This window comes from Notothenia coriiceps, unplaced genomic scaffold, assembly GCF_000735185.1.
Source record: "Notothenia coriiceps isolate Sejong01 unplaced genomic scaffold, NC01 NC01_scaffold00000339, whole genome shotgun sequence".
In the NCBI taxonomy this organism is placed as follows: Eukaryota; Metazoa; Chordata; class Actinopteri; order Perciformes; family Nototheniidae; genus Notothenia; species Notothenia coriiceps.
The window spans coordinates 20,584,626-20,612,516 of NW_011333040.1; the positions used below are offsets into that span (position 1 = coordinate 20,584,626).

Consider the following 27,891-nt stretch of genomic DNA (forward strand, 5'->3'; position numbering starts at 1 on the left):
CACGATGCAGAAGACTAACTCAAAGTTAGCGACACTTTTTGCGGAGACTAAGAGCACATACAACTAAGTTTGTATGACTCGTGGTGTCTGAGCGATGAAAGACTTGCAATCCCTTGCAAGTCAAGAGGACGAAAAACTGTAGTGAGGTTTTGAGAAGCGACCGGGCATCACGCGACGTACAGTTATTCAAGGTCACAATATAAAGGGAACAGCTACGTCACCCTGGTGAAGGAAACCGAGACCAACTATGCAGGGGGATAACGTGTCACTTTCCGGCCAGAGACAGTTTCAGTAGGGGCCCTGACTGACAGTACTCTTCACCAATGTCTTAGGAGCATTGACATCCTATGAGCCAAAAATCACTGCTCTTGTTCAAAACAAAAAATGTCCCTTCTCCCATTGAGAAAGTCAGCGATGACAAATCACGAAATGAGGTGATAGTAAGCACCTAGTTTACTATAGTAGACGTGTAGTGTAGTATTCATTCATATGTTAGTTACCCGTATCCCTTGTTATGGGTTTGTGCACTGAAGGTTTTGACAGTTCTTTCTGTATTCATTTAAATGCACTTTGTAATGTGTCTGGGTCAAATGTGACCAAAACGTATGATTTTTTTGTTATTACTTGAAAATTGAAAAAATAGTATTGCTACAGTACGACCTCTTTGTGTTGCATTGGAGCTCTTTAGCTGTTTTCTTTGTATGTGAGGAAATGTATTAAGACTGCTGTTATTGTATTCAGTAAATGCGCTTTGTGATGTGCCTGGTTAAAAAAAAAAACCCTGAATATTTGACTTCTAAAGCAAACAAATTTAATGCTACAACTGCACTTTTTTCAGATTCTGCTAAATGAATGCTAATTTGTTGTTTTTTTGTGCACTTTTTGACATACCTTTGTTAGATGAACAATGAATAAAAATTGCATCTTTTTCATCGCAGTAATATGTGTTGGTTTAAAATGTGTCACTACCCGCTTTTTACAGGCCGCTGAATGTCTGGCCCAGCTGAATTTTGTAGTTATAAAATCTGGCCCAACTGAATGCGTGATTGAATAGCCCTGCTTTAAGTTGTATTACATTTAGCCGTCTGGTTGTATTGAACCTATTAAAAATAATTAAACTGCTAAACCAGTTGACAGTGTGTTATAGTACTTGACTGAGGAAGACTATTGCCAATGGTGAAGAGAACTACTGTAGATCCAAGTGTCCTTTGGCAAGATACTAAACCCAAATTGCTCCCAATGGCCTAGCCAACTGTGTATGAGTGTGTGAGAATGTTAGTGTTTTGTATGGATGTGTGTGTGAAAGCTGAACTCAGTTTTAAAAGCGCTAAATAAATGAAGTCCAGGTAATTAGACTTACATTTTTATATAAATATATATATTTTACGTTTTGTAAAGCTCTCATGGCCCCAAATCCAACAACATCTTAACACATGAAACCAATTTTTCCTCCATTGATGCAAAACTTTTTGAGCACTGCTTCAGTTTCTGCAGGCCAACCCGTGTGGCTTTTACAAAGTTAGTATCAAAAGTTTTCTTGGGTGGTTAGCACCGGCCCTTTCCATATCTAAAGATAATAAGTGACAGAATAAGTTTAATCTTGGGCCATTAAAGTCCAACCCAGTCAACAAGTTAATTTTTCTCTGAAGACTAGCTCTGTTGCTTTGCCTGTATGGGAAAAGCTCTTTCCATTTCACTGAAATAAAGTTAGTGTCTTTAAGAACACCCAGTAAGCTCAAAGCAGTTATTGAAATGTTAACGTTCACTTGATCGAGATTGGTATGTTGGCGTAGAACAGGGAGATGTCTTTGTGTACGTTGTGTGTGTTTAGACAGAGAAAGGGTATCACAGAGAGGAGATCGAACTGGTTTCCTTTTTATACCGTAACCAAAATACATATGACACCCACACACCGTGCTATTGTTCCTTCTATTCGAGTCCATTTTGAAATCCCTTTAACCTCTGTCCGGTAAATGTACGATAGCAATACATTGACATTATTTTAAGTATACAGTCAGTAGTATACTATTGAGTAACACATTTTTCAAGTGAATATGGAGCTTTATGTACGTTATTTGGTATAATTAGTTGGATAAGTACCATAATAAATATTCAATAATTTTCATCATTTAAAATCTTAAAAACCTTTAGGGTTAGGGTTTTAGGGTCAATTCCAGGTGTTATCTTTTGTGTGTACTGCTCAGGATCAAAGGAAGTGTTGTGTTGAGTGTTTGGATAAGTGGTTCAACAGAAACATTCCGCTTGCTCTAAACAAGCATGTTTTGTTAGGGTTTTAACTACTTCAAAGAAATGGATCAGCTCGAGTGCAGTAAAGATCAGACAGGGATGTGAACGAACAATCCAACACTGTGTGTCTAAAACATTTGACATATCTTTCACAATGTCAGTGATGAAAAAGCAGTACATTAATGCAAATAGTTGTTTTTCTTAAATGCCATTAACTCATTAAGAAATATGATTGCAGACATAGAGCTTTAATGGTTTAACATACAATACAGGCAAGATATGGGCCTACCACGGCAAATACAACTTTCAAAGGAGCCAATCAGAAATCTTGAAAATAAAGGTGCCTGTCAAATTTGTGTTTTCCCCCTTTTGCATATCAAAAATGTGTATGTTAAAGGCAAGAGGATGCATCCATTTACAGTGTTCAAAGAGTCAGTGTTCAACAGACAACTGTGAAAGTCTGAATTACTAGATCTAGAGAAAAAAAAGTGACAATCAAGGTTTGCAGTGATTCTAAGGGCGGGAAAAGCAAGGTGTACATTGCAGAAAAGTGAAAGGCAGGAATCTGTATTCTCAGACCCAGAAAAAAAAATCTTCTGACAGTTACAAGCATTATCTGACTTTGATGAGTCATTATCCAACCCCATTAAAAGCAATCCAGGCCAAAAACAAATACACAAAAAGACAGCATTTAAGCCTGCAGGATAAAATAAATAAAAGAAGCACTTTAAAAAGGTTTTGGTTTCAGACAGTCATTTGTTATTAGGCTACACTGTGTAGGTGCTGTATAATCGGTTTTGTAAGGCACACACAGACACAGGGAATACGGTATCATGTGTGCTAAACTCATATGCCTCACATATGTTAGCCAGCAGTTAAAAGTACAACAAAAATACTTTTAGGAAATGAATTGCCGTCAACTCAGGTCAAAGGGAACCTCAATTGTGAATCCACAAACCCCAGAACGGTCTCTGTACTGGACAAAGAGATACAATGAATAACAATCTTCTTGCCAGACTAGGTAAGATGTGAAACACCTTTAACTAGACTAGTTAACAACATCATACGTTTTGTAGTCATTCTGGTTTGGTTGTTGACTCATTATAGGTTGAATAAGGTGTGTCACGTTCCCTGAGTTTGGTGCAGTGCCGTTACCAAGACTTAACCCTGAATACATTCATTCTGTGTCACTGAACCTCTGCAGATGGCCTCGGAGGCATAACGGTGCTACATTGTGAGTTTACTACTATAACTAAGTCAGCCATGATGGGGAGTCATAATAGTCATGTCATAAAGATACAAAATAATTTGGTGTGTGGAAATACTTGGAATCAATTGACATTAAATTACTTGTTGATTCAATATCCTCTTTCAGGTAATGGTTACTCAAAAATACATTAATGCTCGAATCCTAACTGATGTAGTAGGTCGGGATTTACGTCTTGCTTGGGACTAACTAACTTATTGGTGCAATGTAGGGCTGCTCAATTAATCGCAATTACGATTTTGGCTTGCAACGATTATGAAAACAACATAATCGAAATAAAACGATTTTTTTTTTATTTAAAGAAAAAAACGATTTTTTTTTTTTTTTTCAGTTGAATTATACTTAAAGTTCAGGGTAATCAACTGTTAAAAACATACTGTTCAACATTTTTTTTCAATAAATAGATGTTTTCAAAGTAAATGGATAAATGTTTTTAATAATCGTGATATCAATTATTGACCCAAATAATCGAGATTATGATTTTTGCCATAATCGAGCAGCCCTAGTGCAATGTTGGAGAATGTCCTCTTTAGTGTGATGTTTTTGGAAAGAGTTACATTAGAAGTACCTTTTAATTAGTCATAAACTTAAGGCAAGTTAAACCAAAAAAAACGAGGTGAAGAGAACATCAGCTTCTTGAGAAACTTCCCATACCTAACTCCAAGTCAAAATGTTTTTCTGTACCATGAGAAGATATTAGGCTGACTGGTCTTATGCCATGTTTGAGTGCTCTCCTTCCTCCATCTTGTAACTTCTTCCCTGCCATGACCTTCCATACAGCCTGCACCTCTATCCGTTGGTTTTTTATTTGGAAGGGGGAGGAAGCCTACAGTTAAAGAGCATCCAAACGTGAACATGCATATGTATGCACATGTACATGGCTATATAAGAACAAACCACTTGGTGGTGCTAGAGATGGACAAGAAATAAAGAATACTCATTGAGGTGCACTTAGAAAGCAATGCCCACCATGACAAACATGTACCAATGACTAGTCCATCAAGCCTTGTCCACAACTGTCATCATACAAGTGTGTATATGTGTTTTTGTGAAAGAGAGATTATAAAGTGAGGTCAAAGCTGGGAACACTCAAGGAGTCATTATGCTTCAAACACATTTCTTGTTGCAGGGACTAACAGCTTCTCAAGTAACGACCCTTCACAATCCATCGTTGGCTTTTAGGGGTGCTGCGTACGATACGTTTTCTAACTCTAAAAACGACAGCAGACCTTTAAGTGTGGCCATTTGTAACTGGTGTAAACGCTTTTTCCTTTGATTTGTGGCGTTCACTTGCAACTTCATTTGTTTGAATCATACTGAATCGTTGGGCATCCAAGGAGAATGCTTGCTTAAAAGACATGTGGTTTACAGTGTTTGTGTATACAGACTCGGTGGATATTATATTGAATATAGAGGACGCTATTCAATGTGTCATGGCCTTCATTCAAACTTATGAAAGGGTCCTCCAGTCAGTGTCTGAATGTCTCTGCGCTTAAATCATGCATGTGTCACTTCAATCTGAAGAACTTGATGCCTAAAAACTCTCATTATAAAAAGTCTCTATTAAAGTCCTCCTGTGGACCAATCAGCAGTCTCGTAATAGAAGGAAGGTGGGGCCTCTTGTGCTCCATTTGTCAAATCCCTGAGCAAAGTCACTGAACATTCAGAACCCATTGGCCAAAGCTTAGACACAGGAAAAAAGGAACGGGGAAACAGGAAACCACTTTGTCCTCCTCTCTGTGAGCGCCCATTCTCTCAGGTGACAGAAAGAGAAGGATGATGGGAGTTGCAGTTTTTTAATGTCAATAAGAAGTCTAGTCGAGAAGCCTTCAATAGGCTCAAAGGATTTATTAAGGGGTTAGTGCCGGGGCCGGTAAGAACTGTAGTGTCTTGGGTAGAGGGGCGTGTAGCTGGTGGAGTGGCCGTAGGAGTTGGTGGTGCCAGAGGCGAGGTAGGAGCGAGAGGGGGTGAAAACAGAAGAAGAAGAGCCGTAGTAGGCAGAGGAATAGCTGGGAGATGGGGAGTGAGAGGAGGAGTAAGGGGAGGGTGAGGAAGGAGCGTAGAGGACAGAAGAGCGCGTCAGGCTGGACAACGGCCGAGTTCGGGGTGAGGGGCTCCATGTGGAGCGCCTGAGCCCCAAAATAGGCGAGCGGTAGGGGGAAGAGGGGCCCGATCCTGGTTGGGTGGACCTGGTTGTTGTGGTGGATGGGGAAGAGCTAAAAGAGTCTGGGGTGATGTGTCTGGAGGGGCCCGAACTATGGGACGGATTGGGGGTGATGTTGACACTGATACTGTGGGAGTCAACCACAAATGTCCGCACCCCCATGGTCCACTGGGAGTGAGCCAGCTTCAGAGAGGTTGAGGGCGGGGTCCGCGGCGAGGGAGAGGAGGGGGCCTCCAGACACGGGGGGCTCTCTGGCGCTAGAGGGCTAACCAATGAGGCGCCGGCCGGTGATGACGGACTGCAAGTGTGAAAATGTGATGTGGGGGAGGTGAGAGCTGAGGCAAGTGCCGCACTGACCACCGATGGACTAAGGGGCAGAGTGGGGTCATCAGGGAGAATTGACGTAGAGCTAAGAAGGTTGGAAAGGAAAGGTCTGACAGGGGTCATAGCGGAATTGGAGCCTTGGTCTAGGTTGGATGCCGAAGAAGAGGCCGAGGGACTTACTTTGGGGGTGCTGGTCTTGATGCGGTGCAGCCGCCCCCCGCGGGTTTGGTGGGTCTGCTCTTGATCGAAAGCCAAATCCTCCAGGCGCTGGGTGAGGGCGAGTTTCTGCTGGATAGCCATGCGCAGGAGGGAGTTCAAAGTCTTCTTCTCATCCTCCGCCGCAGCCAGCTGCATCTGCATGTCATCCAGCTGGGTAACATACTCATCGCACCTGAAGACAGCAAGGTGTTAGCAGGTTGAACACGGTTCAGAGGGAGCAAACACAAACAGAAAGGGGGAAAAGAGGCCACAAAATTGGGAATAGGCTTCACATACTGTACAAACACACAGTTATATGTGCTGGTAGGCATATTTGATACCTTCAAATGGTCAGCTGCTTTCAGTATCAGTGCTAAACTAAGCTAAGCTAGCCAGTGGTTAGCCGTAGCTTTATAGTTACCCTCTCATTTTAGTAATCTTATTTTCTTTAAAGTCAACCCTTTTCTAAGATTAAAACATTTTTTGTAGGATTGAGAGAGAATGTAGTTTACACAAGTTGGTACACTGAGATCCTAAAGAACTGATATGAGAAAAAAGAGCGATCTGTGATTTCTCTAATATTACTGGAGCAGTCCTTACCATGCAACTAATGCAGAATTAATCATTTTCTGGTCACTCAGTTAATGGGGACTTGCTCTGTGGCTTCATCATTGGAAGTAAAATTCTTCACATTTATCTGAGATGGTTAATCTACTTTTGAGTTGTTGACTTGTTCTGTTTCGTCTCTGACCTGGTGGCAAACATGGCGCGCAGAGTTGAGAAAGTGGCGGCATCTTCCTTCAAGGCCTTCAGCTCGTTCCTCAGCCTCGTCATGGTGTCCCTCACCATGGTTTTCTCCGCCTCATACTTACTCTTTAAGTTGGTCAGAGCCCCTTCAGCCGTCTGGGTAAACACACACACATCATAAATTCTCATGTTATGATTTCCCTTTCGTAACCTCCGTTTCTACTTCCCACTATCACATTGAACCATAGGAAGACTAGACCATGTCAATATCTTTATACGTAGAACAAGAAACGTACTTCTTTTAAAAGTGCCACGCCCAAATAGCAATGCATAATGCAGTTACTACTAACAACAACAGATTTTCCACTGAGTTTTTAGTACAGGAAAGGACGTGTACAGGATGAATCATTGTGATAGTGTAATTGTTTTTATAGTTTGCACTCTGTGTGAATCCAAATTGGTACAGTACTTCTGTTTTATTGTATGTATGGTATGTACGATTAGCTTGATTTCCTCTGCATTGAATCACTGATGCACACATTCCTTGGAGAGAAATCATATAAAACAAGAAATAGAAGCTAATAGCATTAGCAGAAAGGTTTAGGACAGCCATGTCCTCATTCAACCTTATTGGTTGATGGGCATGGAAGGCCAGTAAACGGACTGTAATCTGCTGAGCTCATTTGTATACCTAACACTGTTTTTCTTAAACGGATAAAAATGCATCTTGGATGTTCCTTTCTTGTATAAGGCAAATGCCAAAATCCTTGGCTTAGGTTGTAGATGCATAGAAATAAAGAACAAATCACTTCATCGCAATGTTTTGGAGCATGCAACCTTCATTTAGCATAATGTCTTTAGGTAGGAATTTCGACCATGTGAGCTAAGCATCATAATCAAGACAGCTGCGAGTAAAGACCTTGTGTGTTCATGTTATCATGGGAAACGCTGACATAACTCGCTTCAATTAACAAGACTTCAGTAACACATGTTTTAACATAGCTTAGTATTAACATTATTTTGTAGCATCACTAGATGCCTATGTTTTTGTTCCTAGTGCAGGTTCTAAGGAAAACATTTTTGCTCTCCAAATCATATTCTGATCATAGGTTCATAGGTTCTAGCAGTAGTCACACAAATGTGGTGCTTCTTTTTTCACATTGCCACATTTTTCACATTCCATAGTCACACATGTCTCACCTGTTTGTTGGCCCTGAGTACCAGTCTGAGGGTGGCGATCTGCTCTCTCTTGGTGCTGAGCAAAGACTTGAGCTTCAGGATCTCCTCCATGCAGACCTCCTTGTCCTTGTCCATCAGAGGCGCCAGCTCTCTGGCTGCAGCTCTCTGTCTGGACAGCTGCAGAGACGTGTCTACTGCCCGCTGCAGGTGCTTCACCTGGGGGAGGAGATGAGGACAAGAGGAGGTAAGATTCATAGAAGAAAGGTTGAAGAGAGTAGAAAAAAAGTAAGGAGACACCGAAAAGAGAACACTGTTCTACCTGGTCTTTGATGATGGCGTTGAGGTTGTATATGTTCATGGGCTCCCTGCGCAGCTCACCAGCTGGCTCCAGGGCAGGCGAGGATGATGAGGAACTTGATGAAGAGGCACTGATGCTAGGTGAGCGGGTTGGAGTTGTGCAGGGCGGCAGGCTCTGCTCAGGTGGCTCCAGGACGCCCCCCTTTTCCTTCTCCTCCCCGCCACCTTCCCTAGATAAAGGCTCCTTGGATGGAGACTGCGAGGGGCTACGCGACTCCCCGGGAGTCAGGGTGGATGAAGCGACAGCGGCCAGCCGCCTGGCGAGGCGTGGTGTGAGGAGAACTTTGCTGTTGTCAGCAGACATGGCTTTAAGAGTGGCACTGAGGCCCCGGAGCCCTCTGCCTTGTCTGAAAGAAAGAAAGAGAGATTTAGTTTGTTTTACCTATGAAACTTCACTGTGTAGATTCATAATTATAAATGCAGATTTTGTAAGTTTGCCCACTTACAAAGATACGAACAAACTTTAATTTTAAAGGTAGGTTTATTTTAACAGTGAGAGTAAGAATATCAAAAAAGAAATCCAGAAATTGACATTATATAAAAGATAAAAATTGATTTGCATTTAACTGTGGGAAATTCTGGCTCCGACAGAACGGTTAAATAAGTCCTCTTCCTTTAAGAAAGTACTTATAATATCAACTGTGTTACCTGTATAAAAGACACCTGTCCACAGAATCAATCAATCAATCAGATTCCAACCTCTCCACCATGGGCAAGACTAAAGAGCTGTCTAAGGACCTCAGGGACAAGATCGTAGACCTGCACAAGGCTGGACTGGGCTACAAGATGTAACAAGTGGCCCTCCCTTAAATGCAAGGTCCCCATATTGGGCCTTGATTTAATAACTTCCGCTTCACTCCTTGATGCTGCATATGTTCGACCAATAAGACAGCAGCCAGACCTGTAGTAGTCCAGCACGATACGGTTGGGCGTCTCGTTGTTGCACAGACAGACGTGGTGGTAGAGCTTGGCGAGCTCCTCACTGAGAATCACCAACTCATCCTGAGCTGCGTTTAACGCACCCCGACTCTCGCTGGCTGCTGACTGAGCTGCCTGCAACTCCATCTCCAGGCTAGAAATCTGAGGAAAGAGGAGAAGGAATTAAACCTCTGTAGCTATCTGTCATTCTAGTCAAACAGACACCATCAGTACGAGGTGGTTACCTTCTCACGTCCCTCCCGGCAGTTCTTCTCCAACGTGTTGACCTGCCTGTCCAGCTTCTGCAGACTGTTTCGCCTTGGCTTCTCCTCCCCTGCCGCCTCCACACCCTGAGCCAGTCGATCACGGAGACATTTCACCTCCGCCTTGAGCTCCACCACCTCTGTCACAGCCACACGGTATTTGCACTGCAGAATCTCCAGTCCTGGCGTCTGGTAAGAAAATACCTGACTTTTGTTTAGTGTCTCACTCCTATCCTCCTCAGCCCCTCGTTCCTCTTCAGCCTCCTCTTCATCTCTGTCTAGCTCCACCAGGGCCTCAGGGTGGAGCTGAGAGGGGGCACAAGCAGGGGCTTCATGGTGTAGGCGGGCCCTGCGATTGAGGCGGCGGAGGACAGTGACTCTTTGGTCCAGGCGGAGGGACTTCTCATGCTGCTCGGTCAGGGCCCCCTGGGTGTGTTGAAGCTGACTCTGGGACTCCTGCAGACTGGTCATCAGGGAGACATTCTCACGTTCAACCTGAAGGGGGCAGCAGCAAGATTAGGAAGAAGCACAGCATATGTTTTATTTCAGAAGTTTCCAAATTGTCATCCATTTCCAATCACATCCTGCTGCTTTTCTTTCTTTATTGTACTGTAGGTTGGAATAACAGAATGTTCGCACTGACTGTTCCCGATCTATCACAATAATAAAAGGGAGAAATCTGGTCCTGAGTCTGTATCAAATATCTGCTGATGTGAGCAGTTTATAGGAAGATGAAAGGAGAACAACATAGATAATGTGCTTTCTGATTTGTTGTATCGCTGACATGAAAGTTAGTTTCAGTTCAATGTAGCCAGAGCTGCTTAGGCTAACAAGTCTTTAAAACATGTCTTAAATGGGCCCTATCATGCTTTTTGGGGTTCCCCTTTCCTGTAGTTTGTTATATAGGTTTTTGTGCATGTAATTATCTGTAAAGGCTAAAATCCAGTTGGGTGAGTTTCTCTCCAACACACTCCCCACCCCCAAACTTTGGTTGCAGTATATCGTAATCAAATTTAAGCATCGTCCGACATTGACATTGACATACATGCAAAGACTTCCGCTTGAACACACCCTTTAGAAACTGAGCACTTTCACAACCACACCTTAACAGGAACGTACACTTAACCATTAAAGGAAATAGTTCCATCAGGTTAAAAGAAGCAATGCTGTAGCACAACAGTGGATTCAGTAACATTTAAAAAAGCAGCCCAGACAGCAGAAGCAGCGATGAAACCCACCCATCTACAGGAGAGTGGTCGATAGTGTAGTGTGTCAGCTAAGATATAAATAAGCTCTTCCTGCAGCATATCAGCAAAGCAGCAGGGAGCAGGAATGGATGGGGTTACACCTACAGGAACTGAAGCAGATGCACACACGCATGGATGACTGTGTACACACAAAATAAGTCTTTGTAGCGATTTGAGCATGATCTGATGCTCCGAATTATTGTTTTTCTGGTATTGCATAAGGAAAAGGTGTAAGGAAAGGACGCCAATGAATGTGTGACTGTGTGTAAGACAAACGGTTAATGAGGGACTGCATGTCATGTGGTTTTTTACAGTAAATTATTCAACAGCTTTGGCTTTCTAAAGATGGGTTGGTTGCCAGATAATTAACCCAGCAGCAGACACTCAGACAAATAAAAAATAAAACGGTCACATGGTTTCACATCACAACAAAAAGGTTCCACTAATTAATCATAAGGCATGATGTTTTATGGAGCCAACACATGCCAAACATGTACAGGAATAGTTTAACATTTTCAGAAAAAGGATATTTTTTCTTCTCTGCCCCTTGTCAGAAAACATCAAACTGGCATCCAGAAACCAGGGAACTCTCATTCGACAAACAAGTCACAAGACTGTAATCAGGTCTTCCTTTCTTGATAGGTCGTTTCAGGCAGGGGGGGGAAGGTGTGGGAGAGAATTCCTTCTGGAGGGAACTTTTTTTGCCTTTCCCGGCCATTTACATGCACACAAACCTTTATAACACACTACAGGAAAGGGAACACCCCATAAAGCCTAATAGGGCCTCTTTAAAAGTTGTTGAATTTTGAGATTGCTGGCTGTTCCTAAATCCCTGCTCAAGGTAAAAAATAGTTTACAGTCCGGGTTCTTTCATACTGTGCTTGTTCTCTTATTTGGAAATGGTCGCAATGCTGACTTCCTTCTAATAAATGATAGCACATGATTGATCACAGAGCAGACTCACCGTCACCAGCTGCTGCTTGAGCTTCTGAATCTCTGTCATGTTCATCTCGTTGAAGAGGTCCGACGTCACCCCACCCTCAGATTTCCAACCCGAGACCCGGCAGTCTCCATTAGCTCTGGGCACCGACCCTACTGTTCCCGCTGTGGTCCCACCCTGGAGGTGGCCATTACACCTAAGAAATCAGAGCACCACTTAAAAATGTGGGAGATTCACTTAGCTTTCCCTAAGACAATATAGAGAATGAGACAGATGTATGACCGGAACAGTAAAAAACAAGATTGCAGGCCAACACCTTCTGGAATAATGACACTATCAAAAATACATGTGACTATCATTCATTAAACCAGCATATTTGTGCAGTGGTTTACACACACTGAAATAAATAGTTGTTTACTTTATGCCCTACCATATAACAGGCCTTACTTCCTATTACATATTTGGAAAGCCATTCTCATTATCTATTAATTCTCCAAAGCATATTAGAAAAATAGAAGAAATTTGTCACACAGGTTTGACTATTTGCAGGTCTTGTAATCCCTAACAATGTAAATGTGAAATGTTCTTCCATGCAAGTTAATATCCACCTCGTTGGATCTTCTGCGTTTGGGGAGAGCATAGTCGTCGGGGTGGCGGTTCCACTGGGCGGGGCGGAGCTGAACGTGAGGTGGGCACTTCCTGTGTAGGCCACATCACACATGCTGAGGTGGTGCACCAGCTCCCTGCGCAGGTGCTTCTTCTGCTCACGCTCGCTCTTCAGAGACTCCAGGCACTCCTCCAGCTGAGCGTCTGACATGTCCTTCAAACGCAGCGCGTCCTGCAACTGGCTGTTTAGGATCTCCGTCTCCTCCTCCAGGACCTTGATTTCATGCTTCAGACCTTCATACTCCACCTGAACCAGGGGTAAAGCAACAGAAAGATAGGATTACTTTGAGAGAAAGGCAAGCCAATGTGCTGTATCACTTTGTGGGGTAGTAAAGGTGCCTCGTTGAGCTTCCCTAATATGTCAATAATATCAGTAATCAGAAAAAAGTACAAAAACATTTCTACTCCATTTGAAACAGACCAGTGAGCTGTTTATAGACACGCTTAAATAAAATGAGATCCAAATGAGAGGACAACAATATTGTGCGCACCAAAATCTGTGTAATATTTTTAGAATAAACTATAAATCCCCACAAAACTAACGATAGAATCATTCACAAAGTCTTGGTTTGAATGATTGATCTACTTGATTTCCTATGATTCGGTCAGGCTTCAGTTGCAGGGTTCAATTTGCATGTGGATGTGTCTGTGTGTGAACCATCTGTACCTGATTCTGTTTGAGTGTCGACACCAGTTTCTGCAGCGTAATGTTCTCCTCCTCCAGCTCGGTGTAGTCCTGGAGCAGCCGTGCCTCTCTAAACTTGTACTCCCTGATCTCCTCTCGCATCCGGCTGCGCTGAAGCTCCAACATGTCATTGCTCTGCTGAGACAGGTCAGGGAAACATTGGTGGAGCTGCATGCTGTATATGACATATACACAGGAATACAGTCAGCTTAACGTGAGTGCCACTCAACCATTTAGAGTATAGGATTGGAAAAATCTCATAAAATCCTAGTTCAGAAAATGTTGGCCTCTAAATGTCAACCCTATTGTACTTCAAGGAACCCTACTTAGACAGTGTGATATCTCAGATCTGTAACCCTTGTAGATGCACAGTACCTCCCTCAGCTCCTGGAGTAGTGTGCTCAGGTGTTCGTTGTCAGCCAGAACGTTAGAGGAGGTGGCCCGGCTTTTCGTCAGAGCCGACTGGAGCTCCAGGAGGCGGCCCATGTAGTAAGCCTCCTTGCTGGCAGACTCCTGCAGCAGCGTCTCCTCGTTGGTCTCCCCATCTTCTGCCACCCTACGCTGGGTAGAGTAGGCCTGACCAAACGCCTGCGACATGACGGCAGAGATAAAGACATGGACATGATGAGACTTCTCACAGTATGGTATTAGTTCTGATGGTTTTTATGTAGCTTAATCCATTATGGTACAGGCTCTTGTTTTCAATATAGCCAAGGAAAAGATTGAAAACATCTATCATAAGCAAATGTATAAGGCATCTGATATAAGCATATGTGGTGCAATGCAACATTGGATCAATAAGCAATTTACGCCATAAACATAGTGTCTGATCAGGTTAATGTATGAAATTAAGAAAGATATCCTTAGGCTTTAAAGCACCTCTCCTGGGCACACATATTAATAGAATCACCAACTTGGAGTATTGGCGATCACAGCTTCAGATTCATAAGAGCCATCGTCATGATCACTGAGCTGCAACACTGAACACTGAAGGAGGGGACCCAAGCCAGCCTGAACTTAAAGTGTAGAGAGAAAGAGGGAAGAATGTGAATGGAAATCACTCCCTCCCCTTTTAAACCCGTCATCATGTTATGTGTTGGAGAAAAGTGCAGTCAATGTGGAATTTTGTTTATATGCTTACTACAGGAATGACTGTGCATAGTCTAAATCTGTCCTTTTGCTTGCATTTTCCCAAAGGGGTAAGAGTGTAAGTACAGTTTAACAGTCACCTGGGAGCTGAACACCTTGAGCTGTTCTCTGTGTCGGTGCTCACTGAGCCAGTGATGTGTTTAACAGTGCACACATGTTGGTGGAGTGTGTTTACTTAAAAGATGAATGAGCCTCAGCTAAAAAAAATCCACACACACAATTAAGTCTCAAACAAAAAATGCTCATAAGCAACTGGGAAAATTTGGTTCAAAGTTCAAGAACATTTTTGACAGGTGAATGGGTGTGCTGCTGACACTAGGAGCATATATTTGTAAGAACATAACCTGCATCTTTTCCTGAGTTTCTACGCACTAAAGCAATTCTGTTTGATGGCGGGTCGCATTCTCCCTTAGACTAGGTGCAATAGAAAAACCAAGAAATATTTACTGCATCACACCAGAGAGCATTAAGCATTTTTAGAGGCAATTCAACAACCTAAATTAGCTATAGGGGAAGAACCGGTGCACCTGCGGTAACTCTACCCAAAGAGCCCCTTTGAGAGAGAAGTGAATGAAGGCCTGGTTATCTATTCCTAAGCCCTAAGATGGGGGGTTCTATTTATTTTGGATTCTTACAGATATTTGGAGTAATGTTAGCCATGCTACTAGCGGTAGCCATGCTACTTGCGGTAGCCATTGAATTGAATTGATTTATTTAAAACAAGGGACAGTGTACATTAATCAACATATTAAAAACATGTAAAACTCGAATTAACCAAAAGGCTAGTTTTCATCGATAGTCCCTTTGCCAGATGGTGATAGACTAAGGTGACCAGATTTTCAAAATGAAAACCGGGGACATTTTGAGTTTTGCGGTCAATATATCATTTACAGTAAATGATATATTGACCGCAAAACTCAAAATGTCCCCGGTTTTCATTTTGAAAATCTGGTCACCTTAGTCTATCACCATCTGGCAAAGGGACTATCGANACACGGAAAAAATGGGGAAATGGTGTTGGTGAACACGAATCAATAGATTAATTTCGTGACTACAACACAAAATGCCGTGAGACTGGGTTGGAACAGGAGGCACATTCAAACTATGGTTTAGCTTAGAGCTGGTGAATGTGTGGGCAATTTCGCTTTGTAGCTTTTACTACATTGCTTTGTGCTTCCATGCTAACATGCTCGAAAGGACACTGCAATGTTCAACACTTTAGATTAGCCTATTAGCATGCTAAAATGTGTTAATTAGCACCAAGCATAAGGTAGCGGAGGCACCAAAGTCAGTAGGATTCATCCTCTAAACTAGAATATATGGTCACCCGACACCTGAAGCTACAAACAACACACATGACCTACTGCTTTTGTTTCATTCAATTTCATATAAAGAAGTAAATATATCTACTTGTAGGCCTACATATATTGTTAGCAACATGGCTAAGGGGAGACTGCACCATCCCATTTAGGAAAAGTGCATTCAGCCAGGCTGTCTTTTCATTCCACGCATCCCATCAATGGAATTCAATACCACAACCAATAAGAGAATCCTCACCCTACTACACATTCAAGCACAGTATTAAAAAGTGGCTCATTGAAAACCAACAGTGTCAGCACTGATGTGTGTGTATGAGTGTGTATTGTAAATGTTTTATTTATTATCATGACTTGCTCTTATCTGTATTCAGTGATGTCATCTATTGTAAATGTACCATGGTATAACAATGTCGTGGTATTTTTATTATTGCTTTTAGGATGTCTATCACCATCTGGCAAAGGGACTATCGATGAAAACTAGCCTTTTGGTTAATTCGAGTTTTACATGTTTTTAAGATGTTGATTAATGTACACTGTCCCTTGTTTTAAATAAATACAATTCAATTTCAATGGCTACCGNATCTATTGATTCGTGTTCACCAACACCATTTCCCCATTTTTTCCGTGTCACACAGAACGATTTTAAAAGCAATGTAAATAATAACAAATTAGATTAATACAGATTTCAGTATTCTGAGGCTCTGCCCCATTTCTTTTCCTTGCGGATGGCAAAAAAAGTCAGACATTATACAATTTAAAATAAAAACAATAATTGTGGCTTGATATTGAGTAAGAAAATGTTTTTATGAACCCCACAGCTTCCGGTCTTCCAAGACCTGACCGGACAAAAAGACGTGGTGCAGGCACGAAACATACTACCAATTGAAATACATAAATTGCTTTTAAAATCGTTCTGTGTGACACGAAAAAAATGGGAAAATCGTGATGGTGAACACGAATCAATAGATTAATTACACAAAGTGCCGTGAGACTGGGTTGCCTGTTCACATTGGAGACTGTTGAGTCTAAGGACAGTGGGAAGGGGGTTGGAATAAAGCTTAGTTATCAGATATTTTACATATTGAAGGTCAAAATTGTGCTTGCATGGTACAGGAGCTAAAATTATCTTGTGTTATACCAAGTATAAAAAACACACGCACACGCACACACACACACACACACACACACACACACACACACACACACACACACACACTTGTAATCTAGTACAAGAGCACTGGTGAATTAATTGGGGAATGTCAAAAGGGGACCATTTCTGACCCACGACCCCACACATTGATCTCTAGCCCTCATGTAGGTCAAGAGTAAAATGAGCCAAGTTATCTCATAAAAAGTTGGAGGTGGTTGCTAGGAGCTTTGAAATGTCTAGCAACAATATGTGAATCTGCCGCTCTTTTCTACTGGAACAGTGTCCTACTGAGCTGACACAGTGACTTACTGCCAACTCTGACTTCATCGTGTCTCAGACTGAAAGAGACAAGGACAGGGGCAGAGAAGCAGAAGTACAGTATGTCCGACTAGCCCAGAAAACACTGGCCTCACGGGACAGAAATTAGTGACAACAGTGATGAAAGGGAGTAATCTTATTAATTCACGTAAATAACAAAAAACACTTTATTTTTTCCCTTTCCCACACCTTTATCACACTCTATTTCTCCTCCTTTCACACCACCTTTTGTTCTCTTTATCTCCGCCTTTGTCTTCCGTCTCTCTGTCAGCATACTAATACAATCGGGCTAAAATTGTCACCATTAAACTCTCCCTGGGTGACTGACGAAGTGGGAGCGGCTCAGAGTGGTTTTATGATTCATCAACTAATGGAAGCTTGGATCTTTGGTTTTAAAACAGAATATTCACCTACAAACGGTGCAACATCTATTTTTGTCTTTTGTCAAACATAATACCCTGCTCAAGAACATTTAAACCATTTGTTGGACAAGTGATTGATACTTCTTTGGTTCCGGTAATGTTCATTTGCCCAAATATATACCAGTGGTGATACCAAGATGTAGATCCCCATTAGAGCTGTGTAATTTGACACACTGTTAGAATTTCGCAATCTATCCTCCTTATTTTTCACTCTCACTCCTGCTCTCTCCCCATGTCCTTCCTTATGTTATTGTTCACACTCACAAAGTACATGATGTCATCATGCTGCAGACAGACTTCAGTGGCAAGCAAAGGTGAAGCTCTGACAAACAAACACAGATCTCCATATCAGTGGAAAGATAGGACAGTGTGTGTGCGTGTCTGTGTGTGTGTGTGTGTGTGTGTGTGTGTGTGTGTGTGTGTGTGTGTGTGTGTGTGTGTGTGTGGTCTTTAGTTTGAAATCCTTGTGTGGTCATTGAAAAAGCGATCGAACTGTGATGTGCAGGCCTATAGAAGATGAAACGGAAAGCATACGGCTGTGTGTGTGTGTGTGTGTGTGTGTGTGTGTGTGTGTGTGTGTGTGTGTGTGTGTGTGTGTGTGTGTGTGTGTGTTTGAGATCCCTTCTGTATGAGTAAATGCAGAAAGGCTGCCAATTTTGTGAATCAAGGTCAGTTCACTGCCAATGATACTGCATAAATGTAAAACAACACATTATTATTTAAAGTCTTTCCCTTCCTGCAGGGTGCCTGATTTACAAAATCAGACAGCAGTCATTACCTGACCTCTCCAATCTCTTTTTGTAGAATCCAAATCCCCTTCTCTGTATTTATTTTTGGATATAATATCTATAAATGTCACCTTGGCTGTGTGGTGAGCAGACATCAATACTGTGGCTTCTCACTCAAAATACTTGAGCTATGGGTTATCATTTTCATTTTAGAAATATGCTGCACCCTTGTCTTGTTGTTTCCTTGACTCCTATTGACATTTGAGACGAGGGATCCCGAGAGGGCTAAAATGCTATCTCATATCCGGGTTTAGGACTCATTCCTGTACCACTCCTTTGTTGATGTATTTAAAGGAATATGAACATTTCACAATTCTTACGTTCATATGAAGAACCCTAGAAGCTGACAGCTATGTGTATTTCCTAAATGTGCTGTATAGACCATTATTTCCATAAATCAGATATGATATAAAGATGTTTATATAATAAAGTGATCCTTATGGGAAGGGTAAGACAACAAAAATAATAAACAAACTGCTCCATCCATATATCTCTTCTTTCCCTGGCCTCCTGAGTTGTTCTGCACAGCTGCCCGACAATCTCTCCTTTCCCTCCTTCACATGCGGTTAGATTCAGGAATTAGAAAGGGTGAAGAGAACGAGACAGCTTGTGAGGGAGAACAGAAGGGATGGAGGGAGTAAAAGGAGAGGCAGAGGGGGATGGGAGCAGACAGGGAGGAGGGATAATCTCATTTGATAGTGGCTCGTTCCACTCCCTTGGCACAGGTTCTTTGTTTTACTCTCATCCTGTTTTTTTCCCTCGCTCTATTGTTTACAACACCACGACCCCTTCTATGACGACCTTATCAGTTTCCACTTAAACATCATGTCATACAACTCAGGTGTTCTAAAATTCCTGATTTCTGACATTTGACGCTAATATGGAAGTGAAGACAGATTATCCAAATGTCATTGATTAAAGTTATTCAATTACAGCCGCTACAATTAGTCTATTAGTCTGTCGACAATCAGTTAGTAGGCAGATCATGACTCAAATGCTACTTTGAGAATCAATTAATTGTTTTTGAAAAATGGTTTCAACCTTCAATATTTCACCTTTGTTTACTCTTCCAAATAAATGTGTCCAACCTGTCTGATAATCTGACTGCTTCTGTTTCTAGGCCCTTTCATAATTCCAGAGATACATCCCATAATTCATCAATCTTCATCCGACTTAAACTGCTAACTGTTCCTTCATACTTTCACTCAGAAACCTCATTCCAACTTTAAAATGTTACACATCATTCTGACATTATTCATGTTAAACAACTTTTAAATCTGATTCANCTCATCCTGTTTTTTTCCCTCGCTCTATTGTTTACAACACCACGACCCCTTCTATGACGACCTTATCAGTTTCCACTTAAACATCATGTCATACAACTCAGGTGTTCTAAAATTCCTGATTTCTGACATTTGACGCTAATATGGAAGTGAAGACAGATTATCCAAATGTCATTGATTAAAGTTATTCAATTACAGCCGCTACAATTAGTCAATTAGTCAATCTTCATGCGACTTAAACTGCTAACTGTTCCTTCATACTTTCACTCAGAAACCTCATTCCAACTTTAAAATGTTACACATCATTCTGACATTATTCATGTTAAACAACTTTTAAATCTGATTCATACTTTTAGAAATATTAAACATTGTTCAGACCTTGGTAAAGAGGCCTTCTTCAGATTAGCTAGAGTTTTGCTTGAAATTCGCCTTCATATATTTTTTTTAAACCTGTCATAATTCCCAAACCCTACACTCCTGAGACATAATTTGTCATGACAAACGTAGGAAAACATCTCGTAGCTTGAAAAATGAAAAAAAATTAAGCAAAAAAATTAAACGCCTCTTGAGGGCATGAAGTGACAAAAACGTTCAACATGTCTCCATTAAAGCCAATTGTAAATTCAAGCTGATCTTTACTCACAGCAGCCGCACATCTTTAGTTAATCTGCCAAAAAGGCCACATTATTAACCCGAAAGTACACAAAAAGTACACTTCAGATGCTTCACGTGTTGAAATGTCACCGATATCTGTTACGGTTCTTCAACATAACGTTCACATGTAAGAGGTTTATCTCTCATTCAGAACAATGAAAAGGCTCTCCTCTCACTGATTACTGCACATCACCATGGAAACCTTTGATCTCTGGACATGTCGTTAGCACAAATATAAACACCTGTGTCATGGAACACGATGATGTCATAACTCCAAATGACATGCTCAGAGCAGCAGACTTCAGATAATGGTTAATGGTCCAGCCTTCAAAATGTCTATGTGCCATTAGTGAGTTTTCCTCAAAAGCTGTTGCAATGGCAACGCATCCCTCGAGGTAAAACACAATATTGCTATAACGTAAAAATTGTCCAAAAGTGCTCAAACTTCACATGTGTGCCAACAGTCCAAGACATCTATTTGACAGTTTTAAGATTTCTTCAAATGCCGTTGCCTTGGCAACACAATGCTCACTATGAAACACGGTTTTCTCACAACTTCAGTTCAAATGCGCGAAATGGCACAAAACTTCACAGGTTTGGTAACGATGCAGCCATCAACACATCTAAGCGTATTATGGGGTGTCATCAAATGTCGTTGCCATGGCGACAGATCATTCGCATAGTTCAAAAGTTTGCAGTTCAAATATTCTGCTCCTTTTCCAAGCCTTTTTACTTTCTTTTCTTCTCTCATCACACATTCAAGCCCCCAGTGTTCATGTATCATTTCAATCTAAATTCTTAACTTTCTTCTTACACATTATATTTCAGCATAGCAATTCAGGAATTGCATTCTCTAGTTTCAATTCAATGTGCTTGATTGGATATTTATAGCAAAGGCACAATTTCCATTATAAAAATAAAGTCAATAACACTGATTCATTAGTCCTTATATATGTGTTAAAAGCGTATTCCCTCCTATTTAAATACTAAATGCATACACAGCTTTGTGTTCAGGAATCACTATGACTTCATATTTGATGAAAAATTCATCACGTCCTCTTTGCTTTATGTGTGTGTGCGCAAGTACACACTTTTGCACACACCCACTTTCAGACATCCAGTCTGCTCCTAGACTAAGTGTTTCTGAACATGTTGCTCTGTCACTTGTATAACTAAAAGAGAGCCGAGGAGAGAGTATCCAGGGTTTGTCTGAGGTCCAGAGACTATGGGGAAAGATCAGGTACAACTTTACGTAAGAAAATTAAATACGACAAACTACAGCTTAAAAAATGAACCCTCTTAGATCAACAACTTTTCAAAGCATGAACGGACAGAATTATTTTCAAGTGTTTTTGCTGCCGTAATGTTATTTCTTCTTCAGTTTCACAGATGAGCAGGATTCATGAACCCCCTATCCTAAACCCTGCTAGGTGAAGTACAAGGAGGGGTCCCACTAGCTGTGTGACGTCACAGAGGAGTAATCGAGCGCCCCGGGGGGTCACTCGGTCCTGTTCCGTTTTTAGCCTCGACGGATGCACCGATGCACTCGCTGCATTTTTCATCACCGCTCCACTGTCACACCCTCCAATTCATCCCATCGCGATGCCGCTGTAATGTGGAACCACACACTACCTTTCTGTGAGCTCTCACAGTGGTCAAGGGTAATTACATTACTATTACTCCAAAAAAAAAGCACTCACTCATATCACTGAAGGAGTAATCCTTCATAGTGTGCTGTATTCCGATAAGGACATTAAGTCATCATGAGTATGTGTGATATCCAGCAAATGCTAAAACAACAAAGCAGACAGCTGGATTACATACCAGTAAAAAGTGTTGTAGAAGCAAATGCTAATGTATTCTCAACTGTGAGGGTAGCCATTTTCAATACTCATACAGTTTATAGGGGCCCCACATGCTTTTTATAATGTTCCTTTCCTGTGTAAGGTTTTTGTGGATGTAAATGGTCTGCAAAGGCTAAAATCCTGAAGTGCACGCCAGAGGGAGTTTCCCTCCGCACTAGCAACACTAGCGCTTCTATTGGCTATCTCTCTAACACATTATAGGGCAGGACAGGACATCTCCCAGCGGTTGACCAATCACAACAGAGCCTGCCAGCTAACCAATCAGAGCAGACTGGGCTCTGGTTTCAGACAGAGGGTGAAAAGAGGTGCTGCAGCACAGGCAGTATGAGACAAATAAAGAGCTTTTTGAACATTAAAGCATGGAAACATTTCACATTAGAGGTACGAAATACAAATATAAACCTGTAAATTAGCATAATATGTCTTCTTTTTTTTAAAGCTGAAAGCATGTAAAAGCTTGGACATCTAAAATTAATGTAGGAAAATGGAGAGACACTAATTTTAAATTAATTTGTGTACAAACTACAAAGATGCTTCAAACCTTCATAGTGAACTATAATTGTAGCCTGTCTCTGTAGGACACCTGAGCTGGCACCAAGCCTGATTCTGACCCGCATAGAGTGGAGATGAGGCTCACTGTACAAATCAATTTGACGGACTCATGTGGAGCTAATTAAAGGCAAGCTGTGGCAACTGTCTGAGGCAACTTCCTGCTGTGAAGCCCACAACTGTTGAATTAAACCAACAAGTCAATGTCACCCAATTAGCTAATGCACATGACAACAATTAAATGAGAGGAAGGCTGACTTGACCTTTACTGCTTTTCAATAAACTTGTAAAGCTAATTGCCCTTATAAATCTAGCCAATAAGGCAGAAAATATTTACAGTGCTTTTGAGAATCGACTTAATACCACAAACTGAAGAATAACATCAAAGTATTGCCCTCCACCTGCACTCTAGACCCTCTACCCACAGCCCTTGTCAAATCGAACATCTCAGCTATAAGTCCCATGATCACCGACGTCATCAACAGCTCCCTCAAGGCTGGTCATGCTCCAACAGCCGTCATCAGACCAGTTCTAAAAAAAAACATCGTAGACCCAGATGTCCTCGCCAACTACAGGCCCATCTCCAACCTCCCATTTCTAGCCAAGGTGCTGGAAAAAGTAGTTGCCGCCCAGCTTCAGGACCATCTCCAACCAAACGGCCTCTTTGAGAAATTCCAGTCCGGTTTCCGTTCCGCCCACAGCACTAAAACAGCTCTGGGTCACAAACGACCTGCTGATGGCGGCTGACACTGGTTCCCCATCTCTCCTCATCCTCCTGGATCTGACTGCAGCATTCAACACTGTCGACCATAACATCCTCCAATACATCATCGGACTCTCTGACTCCGCCCTCAGCTGGTTCCAGTCCTACCTGTCTGGAAGAACAGAGTATGTCTCCTTGGGAGGTCCCAGACACACCCTGTCACCTGTGGTGTCCCTCAAGGGTTGGTCCTCGGACCCACTCTGTTCACCCTTTACACTCTGCCCCTTGGTCGTGTNGGGTTTTTTGTTAAGTACAATACTTTCGTCGCCGGCCGGCCGATACATGCCGCGCATTAAGTGGGCCTGTCTGTCAATTAATCCCCGGGCCACTCTTTCCCCCCAGTCCGCCCCATTTCTGGCCAAAACGTACCCCTCTCTGCATCAGTTACCAACCAGGGCGTAAGATTTGACAGACATCAGACATTTGACACCCACATCAAACACCTGTGCAAAACCTCCTTCTACCACCTCAGGAACATTGCAAAACCCCGTCCCACACTCTCCCTGTCAGATGCGGAACAACTGGTCCATGCCTTTGTCTCTCCTCAAGACTCGATTACTGCAATGCTCTCCTCATCGGGACTCCTAGCGGGAGCCTTAAGAAGCTCCAATACATACAGAATAGTGCCGCTAGGATCCTGATGAGGGTGAGAAAGTACAACCACCTCACACCCGTCCTTCATTCCCTCCACTGGCTTCCTGTCTGATTCAGGATCAAGTACAAGATCGCACTCCTGACCCATCAGTGCATCCATGGGAACGCTCCGTCATGCCTAAAATAACTACTCACATCACAAACCTCCACACGCAACCTACGTTCCACAACAAACCATCTGCGTCGCCCCCCGAGGACCAAACTCTGCACAATGGGGGATCAGGCTTTCTGTGCAGCTGCTCCTCACCTGTGGAATTCCCTCCCAGACCACCTGAGGACTCCACAGACCACTGACGCCTTCAAGAAAGGCCTAAAAGCCTTTCTTTTAAAAAAAGCCTTTGATTAAACTTTTGTTTGTTTTTATAATGCCTCCTGTAGCACCTTGGGGTTGCTTTTAGCAATGAAAGGTGCTTTAAAAATCAAATGTATTATTATTATTATTATTGTTATTATTATTAAATACTGTCTTAATACAACAAGCCGCGGGTTGCAGAGTCAGCCCGTCCACACGGCAGCGTGCGTTGCTTCAACGGAGACGCTTCCCATTCACTTTGAATGGGGTGATGTCAGGCTTTGCCGAACTGCATTGTGGTTCCGTTGCGTCGCTTTGTCTCCGAAAAAGTTTGGAAAAGTTGAGAAAAGTTCAACTTTTCAAGCTTCGACGGAAGCGGCAGCCAATCAAATCATATGCCAGTACAAGCGCTAGCCAATCAAACCGCGTGCTTGTGTGTCCGGGGCGGGAGATTAATGTGATTGGTTGTTGGTCGCGTGCCAGACACGCCCACCGGCAAGCTTCAACGCACACTGCCGTGTGGACATACCGAGGTACGTACACACGCTTCCGTTGACGCTTGAAAAGTTAAACTTTTCTCAACTTTTCAAGCGAGCTACGGAGGCAAAGCGACGCGACGGAACCAAAATGCAGTTCGGCAAAGCGTGACGTCACCCCATTCAAAGTGAATGGGAAGCGTCTCCGTTGAAGCAACGCACGCTGCCGTGTGGACGGGCCGTAACGCAGCGTCCACACGGCGGCATGCGTTGAAGCTTGCCGGTGGGCGTGTCTGAAACTCGAATCGCATGATTCTCCCGCCCCGGACACACAAGCACGCGGTTTGATTGGCTAGAGCTTGTACTGGCACATGATTTGATTGGCTGACGTTTCCGTTTGAAGCTTCAAAAGTATAACTTTTCTCAACGCACGCCGCCGTGTGGACAGGCCGTGACAGTCTGTGGTGCAATGTGTCCCAAAGCTTCATGTATTGATAGGTTAATATGAATAATCAAACAAATGACTATGTGCAATGGGAATTATCCCCAACTCTGCAGTGCAGCTTATGAGCTTTAAACGTCTTTCAGCTTGTTGTTTTGGTTTTTCGAGCCAGCAACTCATCTCCGCTCATCAACCCTGTTCCCAGCAGGTTCAGGCACTTGTTTTCAGAGAAAAGGCTCTGATATATGCTCACCACCAAACAGCAGGCAGTCAAAGTTACTAGCGAGTGAGCATGGTGGAGCTCTTAGCATGAAATCCGATATTTTCTAAGAAGTGAACCAGAGCTACAAGAGTGAATAATGACTTAATTTAGATTCACTTGACACAAATCCATATGAATACTTATGTTACTCTGCCTATTGAGGCATTTGATTGTTAACATCTTTGTCATACCTATTTTCTAATAAGACAATACGTCAGTGTATGTGTGTGTTTTTGCAATTTAACGCACATTACTAAACAACCATCCCAGCATCAAACCCCAACTCTGCCACGATCATGCTGAGGCTATTTTCCTCACAAGGCACTATTGTTTGAGTACTGCAAAAGTCATGTGAATAACTGATGTTACTTTAAAATAAGTCATGGTTAACATTACATTTTAGGGTATGGAAAAAACGATTTTAGAGCAAAACCAGTTGCGTTTCAGTTGATCCATTAATTGGCTAATAAGTGGCACTAATGGGAAATTCTATTTACAACATAGGAAGTTGTGGAAGCAAGCCCAATATAATAAAGAAAGTTTGCATTGTCTAATCTAAATCTTATTAGTCAATTATGACCTGCATGATTTATATTGAAACATAGTATCTGATTCTTTTTATAGTATTTTACTAATTGTCAAAGTAAAATGGGCTGAGTCGCCTAATATGACAAGAAGAAATTTAAAAATAAAACCATGAAGGCCTTCCATAGTCATGTTAGGCTGGGCTTGTGCAGGTGTAACTACATGTAGCCTAGTAGAATTAGGCCTATACAACACAAAGAACCTAAGCAATAGGAAGGGTTGTTAATAAGCTACCAATACATGATTTAGTCAACTTATTTGTAATGTGACACCATCTCCTGCCCTGGAACATTGCAAATGTAACGACAGACTATGGTCAGAAACTTGTTATACCCAAATGAGTCTAATAAAACTAAGAAAGCTTGACTTCTTCCAGTAAGGAGCAATACCCCTGCCGAGCCCACCTCCTGCAGCTGCTCCAGCTCCAGCCTCAGCGTCTCCTGCTCGGCCTCCAGCTCGGCGTACTGCTGCTTCAGGCTCTGGTTCTCTTCCAGGACCACCAGTCCGCACTCCGCCGCCCGGATCTTCTCTCGGTTGGCCTCGGCCAGCTCCCGGGTCAGACGCTCCACCTCGGCCCGGCATTGCTCCACCGTGTCCCCGCATCCTGCTCCACCGGCAGCCATCGCTCCCTCTCCCCCTCCTCCGGCCCTCTCCTCCCTGCGTCGGATGAGCGGAGAGCCCCGCCGGAGGGAGAAACAGCTGAGGTAGACAACAAACCTGCCGCCCCTAAAAGGAATCACAATGCTGCCTCAAATCTCATTTTTAAAATGAAAAACCTAAATATAAAATAAACATCCGTAAATCTCAATAAAGCGTTGTCATCCTCAGCAGAGACACCCATCTTCGGCCATGCAATGCTCTAAATGATGCAGCTTCTCATCTTCCTGTCCCGCATCCCCTCCCTCTGCTCTGTTTTTCTGCTTATTCACCGGCATCAGGCTACACCTCTGCCTGCAGCCGGGAGGCAAGGCACTCTTTACAGTCTATGGGCACAGTCATGGAATAAACTGTGAAAAGGAGGGATGTGAAAACGCGAATTAGTTTTAGATGCTTTCCACAACTGTATGAGCTGGGTTTTTAAATTATAGTAACACGTGGGATAAGCTATATGTTATATTGATTTAAGACTTGTATATTTTATTTATATTCAAATGTTTTAACTTGAGTTACTGTTGTTTCTATCTGGCAAAAATATATTGTAGCCATAAAGGTACATTCTAATAAATGAAATATAATTTCAATATGAGCAGAAAAAAGCAGAATGTTGTTATGTTATTTGTTCATTTATAGAACCCCATTAGCAAAACCAAGACAATAATCTATCGCCCTAAATACAATATAAACAGCAGTGTATCTTTTTTAATTTTAGTTCTAATACGAAGTCCGGCATCCCTGTTTTGTTTGTAATTTTGGTTTGTTTCAGATATACATCAATACTGTATTATTTTGCTTAAGTATAAACTATTTTTACTCAATATTATTAAACTTACATATACGTTATATACATAAACATTTATATTATACTTATAAAAGACTCTGGGTAGATACAAAAAATTAAGATAAATAATGAAATTCCATATAAGTTGTGCATTCAAACAGAGAAAAAGAGAGGTTTGCCCTTGTTTCATGTAATATTACATGAATATCACTATACAGCAGTAGGGTAATAGACATGTATATCTCTACAATGCAATTATCATTGTCATGATATATTTTTC

The 27,891-nt window shown here is 42.1% G+C and overlaps 1 protein-coding gene across 2 annotated transcripts; it reads right to left on the reverse strand.

Moving 5' to 3' along the window:
* Nucleotides 1-3,952: 3,952 nt before the first annotated feature.
* On the reverse strand, nt 3,953-27,013 carry LOC104948514 (protein bicaudal D homolog 1-like). 2 transcript variants are annotated; one of them, XM_010774728.1, is made up of 11 exons: nt 26,578-27,013; nt 13,578-13,790; nt 13,185-13,337; nt 12,460-12,764; nt 11,876-12,047; nt 9,647-10,159; nt 9,385-9,563; nt 8,446-8,830; nt 8,148-8,342; nt 6,952-7,103; nt 3,953-6,393 (listed from the first exon to the last, which is right to left on the reverse strand). In XM_010774728.1, the coding sequence occupies exons 1-11, from the start codon at nt 26,794-26,796 to the stop codon at nt 5,373-5,375; spliced, it is 3,507 nt and encodes a 1,168-aa protein (XP_010773030.1). In that variant the 5' UTR covers nt 26,797-27,013; the 3' UTR covers nt 3,953-5,372. The 2 variants fall into 2 exon arrangements, with proteins under 2 accessions (XP_010773030.1, XP_010773023.1); XM_010774721.1 differs by having other exon boundaries at nt 13,185-13,340.
* Nucleotides 27,014-27,891: the final 878 nt, after the last annotated feature.